The sequence below is a fragment of the Spea bombifrons genome, chromosome 1, assembly GCF_027358695.1.
Source record: "Spea bombifrons isolate aSpeBom1 chromosome 1, aSpeBom1.2.pri, whole genome shotgun sequence".
Classification (NCBI taxonomy): domain Eukaryota; kingdom Metazoa; phylum Chordata; class Amphibia; order Anura; family Pelobatidae; genus Spea; species Spea bombifrons.
In genome coordinates this window covers 108,829,382-108,840,071 of record NC_071087.1, presented here as the reverse complement: position 1 = coordinate 108,840,071, position 10,690 = coordinate 108,829,382, and the positions used below count along the sequence as shown (strand labels likewise).

At 37.7% G+C, this 10,690-nt stretch overlaps 1 protein-coding gene and 1 long non-coding RNA gene across 2 annotated transcripts; both read left to right on the top strand.

The window, feature by feature from the left end:
- Positions 1–1,471: 1,471 nt before the first annotated feature.
- Positions 1,472–6,680, top strand: OXA1L (OXA1L mitochondrial inner membrane protein). Its single transcript, XM_053468470.1, has 10 exons — positions 1,472–1,597; positions 2,051–2,167; positions 3,838–4,066; positions 4,165–4,308; positions 4,395–4,480; positions 4,981–5,145; positions 5,288–5,392; positions 5,829–5,991; positions 6,169–6,249; positions 6,369–6,680. Exons 1-10 carry the CDS (start codon positions 1,505–1,507, stop codon positions 6,473–6,475), a joined length of 1,290 nt encoding a protein of 429 aa, XP_053324445.1. The 5' UTR covers positions 1,472–1,504; the 3' UTR covers positions 6,476–6,680.
- An 803-nt stretch (positions 6,681–7,483) lies between these two features.
- On the top strand, positions 7,484–9,030 carry LOC128498239 (uncharacterized). Its single transcript, XR_008354486.1, has 2 exons — positions 7,484–7,572; positions 7,961–9,030. It is a non-coding gene; the product is annotated as an uncharacterized LOC128498239 (long non-coding RNA).
- Positions 9,031–10,690: the final 1,660 nt, after the last annotated feature.

The window sequence follows — 10,690 nt, the reverse complement described above, 5'->3', positions numbered from 1 at the left end:
CGTTGATAAGTCACTTATAATTTTCAGCCGTATGTTCAGACAATAATATCCAATCAAAATGTTTAGACATTTTGTGAGAACAGTACAGGGTATACAGTTGTGGCCAAAATTTTGAGAATGACACAAGTATTGGTCTTCACATTTTGCTGCTTCAGTGTTCTTGGATATTTTTGTCAAATGTTACTATGGTATACTGAAGTATAATTACAAGTATTTCATAAGTGTCAAAGGATTTTATTGCATTATGTTTATGCAAAGAGTCAATATTTGCAGTGTTGACCCCTCTTTTTCAAGACCTCTGCAATCTGCGCTTGCATGCTGTCAATTAACTTCTGGGCCACATCCTGACTGATGACAGTCCATTCTTGCGTAATCAATGCTTGGTGTTTGTCAGAATTTGAGGGTTTCCGTTTGTCCGCCTGCCTCGTGTGGATTAGCCACACGTTCTCAATGAGATTAAAGTCTGGGGAGTTTTTTGGCCATGGACTCAACATTTCAATGTTTTGTTCCCAGAGCCACATAGTTATCACTTTTGCTTTATGGTAAGGTGCTCCATTATGCTGGAAAAAGCATTGTTAGAAATTTTATGCTTGTCCTACATTTTCATAATCTGGAGATGCAGCCGATCAAATTTTGTTATTGATTTTTTTTATTATCAAGCCAAGACAAGGAGAAAAGATGTGGGACACTTCCAAGATTTATGGAAAGCTCCATAAAAGTGGAAAAATGTATACTTAACGTGCATTTGTGCCCATGGGACACATTTTGAACTTTCTTTAAGCTACTTGGATGCATGGAGTTCACTTTACATATCCACTTCATTCCTCAAGAGCAAGCCTGCACTCAGAAAATGGTGAGGGCCACACCACTTACGGGAAAAAGCTGGGAGCTGATAAGAGGTGGGAGATTTTTCGAAGACTCCTAGAAAGTTCATTTTAAAATTTTACATAAGAAAGAAAATATCAATTTTTCCTTGTGTTCCTGTGGGGCGTTTCCTACAAAGCACCGCTAAACTGTAAGGTTATGTATTTAATACTGTTGGGAAAAGAACTGTCCAATTTTAATGGATGTTTAATTTGAACTGATGGCAGTATTTGCCCCTCAGCATTTCAAATGGCGCAAGTTTGCGTTATGGGTGGATTTAAAGCTATGACTGAATGCATTCTTTACAGAAACGTTCCTTGTGACCTACAGATTGTTATATATGCAATTAACGTTATTTGGTAGAAGAATTGTAGGTGTATCTATACAGCTTAACCTATTATTGTGTATAAGGGGACTGTATAACACTCTTACAGAGGAAACCTGGTAGACACGATTGGGTATTAATGTCTGCGTGTTCAGCAATTACACCGCACGCAACACTGCCCACCACAGCTACCCTCCGAGCTTGAGCGTCAGTCCCTTTCCTGCAGACCGGCGTTCCTTTCGCTTACTCACGGCAGTTCCGGTTTTCTAGGACGCATGCGGGGTCGCTCTGCCCTCTTCTGACGTCACATGCAAGATGGCGGCCCTCAGTGTGGAAATGGCATGTCGAGCTGTGTTAAGTCAGGGGGTTCGTGGGGTTTGGCGAATCCCGCGAGTGGTAGAAAAAAGGGTGAGAAAGCAACCTACATGCTAATAGCAATAACTTCTGGTAGTGTAAGAAATGTGGGGTGTCCGTAAAATAGATGTGACCTCTACGTACAAGGGAAGTCAAAGTCTGTTATTAGCAGCACTTTGTATATTAGAGGGTGAAGTGCCAGATGAACGTTCTTGTAAAGAACATCCCATGTGATTTGCATAGAGACCTATGTAGTATTGTCCCTCTTTGCTAAAAAAGACGTGTCATTTTATACAAATCTTGCATAAGGGATAAGGAGGTAACTCAGTATTTTGACTTTTACGTAGAATGTGTGTCAGATAATAGTGATTTGACACTTAACCTGTAATAGTATTTTTGCTGTGGACGATGATTGGCATAGTTTTCTTAATGGTTTGCACAGTGTGAGGTGGTAAATCACATGGTTAAAATGTCCATCTGACATTTCTTTGTTGTCTTTTTTTTCAGTATCACAGATGTCCAATTTCATCCTGCCAACGGAGACTCCTAACACCTGGTACACACCGGCTGCTTGTCCTAACCAATGTTCGCTACCAAAGCACAGTAACTGAGGCTACCAGTCAGGTAATTGGTCAGTTTGCATAATGATATGAATTTCCATGAAATGAAATCTGATGTTTTTCCCACAAAAACTTAAAGTTGCCTTAATTTGAATGGTTGATCTGTGTGTTTAATTCCCCTGAATGCCTGAATATTTTAATATGCGTTGTTCCAAAATGAAAAAAAAATAAGCTACCTGAAGTAGAAGCTCCAACAGCAGCTGCCCACCTTCTCTGTGATCCAATGGTTCTCGCTACTGATTGGTTGTTTCTAGCAGCCACTCTGTGGCAGGAAAACTCTGAACATGCCCGTCTGCAAAGTTTGCCAAATCAGCACTGGAGCTGACTGGTGCAAAGTATATCCGGCGCATAGAGATTTGTCTGAACACATCTCCTGCATGGAAAACGGTTGGGGAAAGGGGCTAATGTGTATGAGGGGATTCTACAGAATCCCTATATGCAATTCCAACAAGCGTGCAGGGGAGATTTTAAGGTGTAAAATGCATTACAGTGCATATAACGGTTGGCATGTCCCTTTTAATTGTCCTGTCGTTTTGACATGAAAAATAAAATACAAAGAATGTTCAGTGGTAAAGCATCATAACACAAAAATGAACAAATGTATATTCTGAATAGGCTCCGTCTGACTGCTGCAGTGCAGCTGTAGCACAGAGTTACCAATTGCGTTCTGTGCACAACTTTCCAGTCCATGCAGATCCCTGTAGTACATTACAGTATTGGTATATTGGACCAAAAAGATTATGGACGCGTTATGAAATGTGTAAGAATATACTAAGTATCAGGTGAAACTAAAAGTGTGAGGTTCTCACTAGGTGCAAATTCTTCTGGTGCTCATTATCGTGCGTTCTTACAGTATATGAAATGGCAGGCACCGTGTCACAACTCTTGTGGCAAAGTGGAAAAACGTACCAGTAGTCACTTTACTAAGCATATTTTATTATATTTTATATATTTTTTAATTATATTTATATTTTTTGAGCGTATTTTGTCAACACAGAGAGTGCAGAGATAGTTTTACCCAACAATTACAATATATATATAACAATGTACCTGCGTACATGTGTAAATATATATATGAAATATGGACAGCGCAAAAAATATACAAAAATAGAGGAGCGCAAAATATAGGGCACATACATTCAGATTCTCCTAGAATAATAATGATCAATAAGTACAGAAAACAAAGTAACAATTCAGTGCATACCCAGGGAATACCACTCAAAAAAAAAAAAAAGTGTAATGGAATCCCCAATATTTATCCCTTTGTTTAAATGCTTGAGTGTGTCTTTTGGGTTAATATCTGATCTACATCCTGGATAAATATAACTACTGTACATTGTAAAGTAGTTCATGTAATTTAACAGACTATTGCTCAGTTGTGTTCATCATGTCATCATTTCCATTGTTTTAGAAGTTAAGTGGTGATTCTGGGGGTCTTGCTAAAAGTTAACATGCACATTACAATGTTTTAAAATAGTTCTATGTTTCTCAATCCAGTTATTAAAATATGAATCAGTTATATGCATATTTCACACTTTAAAGTGTTTTTAGTACTTTAGCCATCCTTGGGTAATGGTTTTAATTTTGTATAATATTGCATTGCTCTCCTTTTGCTATCAACTAGCCTGACGTTATTGCACTTATTTATAGTCTTATGTACTGTTTTCTCCATAGGTTCCGGTTCCTTCTGAAGCCCAATTACCCCTTTCACCTATACCAGAAGCAGCTCTACCATTACCTCTCACAGATGTTGCCCCCACAGTCTCTGAGACTTTGGGGCAGGTGGAGCAAAGTTTGTCAGAACTAGGCCTTGCAGCCAGTACCCCTGTTGGGATGGTACAGAATTTACTAGAGTTCCTACATGTTGGTGTTGGGCTGCCTTGGTGGGGAGCAATAGTGGCAGGTGAGTGTAACTTTGTGTCATTTGTGATTTATTTTTTTTTGTCTTGTTTTCACTCTGCAATCATCTTTACTTTGTTCCCTTTCTCACATAACTTCCAGGCACTGTGTTTGCACGTGTTATGGTTTTTCCGTTGATTGTCAAAGGTCAGAGAGAAGCTGCCAAACTTAATAACCACATGCCTCAGATCAACGCAATTACAACTCGAATGAATGAAGCCAAGCAAACGGGAAACAAGTTTGAATGTAAGGACACTCTCCAATGACTTGGTTTATCCTCTGTGTATTTTTGTGGCTGGTGGTTATTAACCCTTCTGTTGTATCTTCATCAGTTTCAAGAGCATACTCTGATCTCACTCTGTATCAGAAAAAGCATGACGTCAATCCTCTCCGGGGTTTTCTGGTGCCCCTTATACAGGTGAGACTTTAGGCTTTTAGCTGTCTTGCTAGTTTAATACAGAAACTTCCAGAATAGTTAAACAAATACTCGAGCCATCGTAATGACAGCTGAGAGGTCCCTATGTGGTGTCCACTTTGCAATTGCACGGAGCATTCTGCATAACACATCTTGCGTGTGATATACATACCAACTCCAACTGGTAGTGTTCTCCATAATTTGCATTAACATTATGAATCTTTTGGGGGAGACCTTATTTGCTTTCTACCAACCAGAGCTAAAATACATTATTTTAGCATCAAATAAGGAAGATGTAAACCTCCTCTTTTTATTATTAGATAACAAAGAAAAGTCGTTGACAAATTTTTATAAATGGATGTATGTATATTTTTGCATGTAATGGTCAGAAGACAGGGGTCAAACCTCAACATGGAGAATAGAAAATATTTGATCCAGCTTCCCTGAATTTTGAAAGGTCACCTCGAACTGAATACTAACTGTCTCCCTTGTGTCTTCCGCAGGCACCAGTGTTCATCTCGTTTTTTATGGCTCTGCGGCAAATGTCATATCTTCCAGTTCCCAGCATGCAAAACGGGGGGCTTTGGTGGTTCGCAGACTTGACTGCAGCGGATCCTTACTACATTCTCCCCATCACAGTTACATGTACCATGTGGGCTGTGTTAGAGGTGATTTCCTTACTATACCAAAGTTGTGTTCTTTTCTGCCTCCTTATCTATTTCTTTTTCTTTCTCCTCATTTCTTCTCTTGGTAATTCCTCCCATCCCCAGTTCATCTTGTAGGTTTTAACTGTAAGTTTTTTTGTTTTAGTTGGGGGCAGAGTCTGGTGTGGATAACCCTAACCTGAAAATTATGAAGACTGTTTTTCGTGTTATGCCACTCATCATTTTACCCCTTACCATCAACTTTCCAGTTGTGAGTATCTCTGAACGTGTATTGAACCAGTTTAAAAATGTTATCTTATTTTCAACAGATGGGCATGGGTAGACATTTCTTACAATCAAACTGAAAAAGGGGAAAATGCTGTTTTCATAACATAGTGAAGACCATGTGAGATGTGCCATTTTAACTCACATGGGACATGTGCTTTTACCTAGTTGCTTGTATTGTACAGTTCAGGTGTGATGAGCAGTTGTGCTTCTATGCCTGCTTGTCTTGTAATTTTGTCATGTGCAATATCACTAATATAACCTTCCATAACTAAACGTTACTGTAAATGTTTAAAATTAGAACTCAGAGGCACAGACATTCAGATCTACAATAGAACAGGCACAAGAAGAGGGAGGCTTCCAACCATTTGTGTTATGCTTGTTCTTGCATCTTAGGATAACTTTTTTTTCCTTCTTCACAGGCTGTGTTCACTTATTGGGTGACATCAAACATTTTCTCTCTGGCCCAAGTTAGCTTTCTAAAGATCCCATATGTACGAAACAAACTACAGATACCTGAAAGGATCAAGCATGACCCGTCTCTACTTCCCCAACAGGATGGATTCCTAAAGAGCTTGAAAGCAGGTAAAGAAATTAAGTGCTTTACAGAAGTGTGTGTGATCTTAGAGTGTATATATAAAGTGGACATTTAAGATTAATAAAAGTGTGATTTGATATGGCGATTAGTATAAATGTTTGGCATGGTACTGAAAGAAACACAAGGAATGTAAGCATTTTTTAAGTTTTACGTTTGTTGTTTAGGTTGGAAGAATGCACAGGTGGCTCAGCAGCTTGAAGAGAGAGAGCGAAGGATTAAGAATCACTTAGACATTGCAGCAAAGGGTGAGTAGACTATCTGACCTGATAGTAAGAGTGAGATAATAGACAAAAGTGGAGGGGGGCATAAAAAGAACTGAGGTAGAAGAGCAGATTTGACACAGGTTATTGCTTTCCTCCTCCAGGGCCACTCAGACAGACCTTCGCCCAGAACCCTTTACAGCAGAGAGAAAACACACCTGTGTCTCCACAAAAACCCAAATCTAAGCCTTGGCAAGATACCATTGGATGACAAAATACTGACTACTTGTTTCTCGTTTAAAAACCATGGACTAAAAAACTGTCAGTAAGACTTTGGACACAGTTGGACCTTAAGGGCAAAGAACAATTTTAGCCCTTGTGACCCGATGAATGAATAAATGGTGGAACTTGTGTGTGTGTGACAATTCTGTGATTATTAAAAATTTAACATTAAATTGGGGTTGTTTGAAGAAAAATGGTTGGTCCGGCCTAATCCTTAGCCAAGAAAAATACCTAAATTCCCACACTGCAATATGTTACCGCTGCTGAAAGTTTTTCACACCCCAGTTTTTCCTATAAATTTTTTTTCAGATTATATTCTTTTCTTTTATACTTTGTGAAATCCCTCTGCGAGCCTTACGTTTTTGTCATGCAGCTTTCTAGCTTTCACGTGGAACTTTAAAGGAAATAAGAAAATGCAAGTGTATGGGTCTTGAATGGGTTCATACTATTCAAATGCACAGATCTTCTGCTACATCATTTGTTCCTGTATTATTACAGGAGCACAAGACCTCTTATCTTTAAAAACTCCAGTACTTTGCTATAGTGATTGCTTGCTGTTATTTGATTTGACCCTAGGATATATTATGCATTTGTAAAGTGCTGTTGAAACTTTAATACAGTTGTTGGAATTTTGTACCCTACTTTCAGACATTTGCTTATTTGTAGTTTTTATGGTTTAATGCCACACAGCGCATTACTTATTTACAGGGACAGTTTAGGGTCTAACACCATCACATTAGAAGACCACATATTAAAGTACTTTGTGATCTTAATATGCATTATTCAAAAATAAAATGAAAGCTCCTACCTAAAACAAGCTACAGGCCATGGTCCGAAATTTCTAGTCACTAATTGGCTGTTTGAGGTGGGATTATTGAAAAGTTATATTAGGATAAAACAGCATGGCTTAAAAAAAATGTCAAAACTGCAAGTGTATTAAAAAAATTTAAAAAAATAAAAAATTGTGATTTTCTACAATTCTAGTAAAAACAAATTCTACATACCTGTACCATGGGTAAACGTGCATCACACAACGAGGACGTAAATAAAAGGTGAGGAAGGCCCTATGAAAGTAGCTTGCAATTTGTATGGAGGTAAGAATATATTACCCATGATTCATTTTATATCCACTTATAATAATTAAAAAAACAAAAAATGTAACAAACTGTGTAGAAGTAAATAATTTTTCATGTAAAAAAACAGCTTGTGTAACTTTATTTATGGACTACTATGATCGATCGAGCATATAATGTAGGAAAAACTTACAGTATCAACTTTGGAACTTTGGTTATCCCACTGAGCACCAATGACAGAGACAAATGCACACACGTTTTACAGCCCTAGCTGGAATAAAAAAAACTCTGGATTTAGTAGCAACCCCGATATTCTGTAAAGCAGTGGTCCTAGTGAGATTGTCAATTTATCACACGCTAAAAGGTTAACTCGCTGGGACCACTAAATTCACATTGACGAGATTTTATTAAAAAAAATAATTTCCATGTAATATGTTTTCAGATAGCTGCATAGTTGTGTGTAGGTGTTCATACTCTGTTATCTTAGCCAAATACACTAGACAATAACTCATTCTGTAAACTAAACGATAAAATTAAGAATCCTCTGACTATAAAAGAATATCGACAAAAGAACAATATCAGCATCGTCATAAAGAATTAGTACAATGTGGTGTTTGGGCAGGGAAAGTTACCCAACATATCACAATTGCCTACAATGGTTACTTACCGGTGCATATACATCAAGATTATGGTAACAAAATCAAATAAATCTTTTTTTTCCAATTCTTAACTGTGTTATTGTATGCATCACTATAATTACTGCACAAAGGAAAATATTTAATATGTATAGGGTCTTATTTTTTCATCCACTCTACTTTTACCATAGTGGCCCCCCATACAGTAGCGAAATAAATATAACATTGTCCTTATTTTCTGCTTGCTTTGTTATCTTTTGAACTTACATGCAAATACTTTTCTAGAGACATTTGACAAAGGCTGGTGGTACAATTAGTGCATGGGAAGTGTTAAAGTACCATCATCTGAAATAGTTTTATGTGGTAAATTGGCTGGCTTTAAACTTGTCCCAAATAGGACGTGTTCTCAGGATGACCAGAAGTTAATATTCAGTGCATCTCCCAAATGTGGCCTTTTAGCCCCCAACAAGCAAGCCCCTCAAAAGATGTTGCTGAACGCATATTGGGGTGTTTGGCAGTAACATCTACCGGGATTTGTGAATTCATACCTGATATACAATCTGTGTGGGGAACAAAAATACAAATAAAATTACAACCGCAAACTTTGACAAAGGCTGGTGGTAGAATTAGTGCATGGAAAGGGTTGAAATGCTCTGGGGTGTCTGGCTTTCAAAAATATACAGTTTGATGAGGTAAATTAAAATGTCAAGCTTCAAAGATGTCCCAAATAGGAGAAGAGGTGCAGGATAACAGATTTGGGGGAAAAATGGTTTCGAAATAGCAGTACACTACTTTTATTTGTTGCCTATAAATTGCAAATAAAAATCATAAAAACATTGGTTATTTCTAAACTCAGGACTAATATTAGAATCTATTTAGCAGGTTTTTCATTAGTTTTTGTAGATGAGTAAAATATTTTGAAGAAAAAATGGAATAGAATAAGTTTGTTTAAAAAAAAAAAAAAAAAATCGCCATATTTTCTTCCCCCATAGTAAATTAGGTGATATGATCAAAATAATGGGATATAACGAAAGCTCTCCTTATCCTGAAAAAACAATATAGAGAAAGAAAAAAAAATTAGAGAAGAAAATTAGACCCAAACACCGCAGAAATGTTAATGCAGCCAGGGTCACAAAGGGTACAAAAAAAACCTGTCCATTGCTTGAGGGGTTGAGGCTAAATTAATAGGAAAAGCATACTTAAATTCAAAGTAATACACTGTTGAATATAAGTGATTGATAACTAGTGTGACGGCCTAAAGGCCTTGAGACGATTTTTACTGGCACTATATCACGATTAACCCTATAGGTTTAGTTGTAAGTACAAACCGAGCATTGTTGCAAATGTCAGGTAATCTAAATGATACAGAACCTGTGGCCAGGGAAAATTTTGTTTATTCCTTTCATTTTGAAATAAAGGCCATTTCAAGTATGGCTAAGTTTTGCAATGAGCATAAACAAAAGTCAGGGTCATACTTTAAGTGAGTTTGGAATATGTTTGTCCCAACCCATATTTAATCCGGAACAATTATATGTCAGAGTTTCTAGGGCTACAACTTAAAAAGCAGTCAACATAAAAATCATTCATACTCTAGCTCAGGGTTTCTTGGAACCCTCAAGTTTATACCACAAATGTTGTTTACAAAGAGATTTTTTATATGTAGGAATTATCATCCCATCCACTTGTGTCCCATGGTCTTTTTGTCTTGTAATTAAATAACAGGGAGCTATGCATGCAGTAAAACATGTAGTTAGGTGGCAAAAAAAAAATGCTAGTGCCCCCGTGCTTCTACACACAGAAACATTTGTATACACACTAATGCATTAACATACTTACACCCATGCTTACACACTTAAAAACACGCGCACTGGCACACTAACATACTTATTTAAACAAACGCACATCCAACCCTCCAACCTTTTTCACTAGCCAGCAAGAGTCCTTCTGCTCCCTTGAGGTCCTCACACACTGGCTCCATAGAGACTGAGGGAGAGTGGCTCTCTAGTGAAGCTGCATGCACAGTTCAATACAGGGCTGATCTCTTTGTTAGCCACTTTTATTTCGAGGCGTTTAAAACTATTGTATGTAACTTATGGTGTCTGCTGTAATTTTAAATGCATGCCTTTAAGTGCCAAAGACATTTGCACTGAAAAAATACCCCCTTTGCTTTATACCTAAAAGATAATAAAAAACTCTTACATCCCACTGCCAACACAACATCAAATGTATAACCCTCCTGCCCCCGTTCACAACCCCCCAAACCCATTAAGCCATAAGTATAAAAAATACTACCCTAAAGGGTACTATATGCAAGGGATGGATATGGCCCTCTATAAATGAGGTATCTCTGTAATCAGGAGATGCAGCTAAACAATTTTTGGCCGGGTTTCTCTGCCGTAACACATACCCTGTGCAACAGCGCAGAAGTGTTGATGAAAAAAGAGCAGGAAGTAATTTCTGCAGCCACCTTTCACAGTGATTGGTGGCCAAATAGCT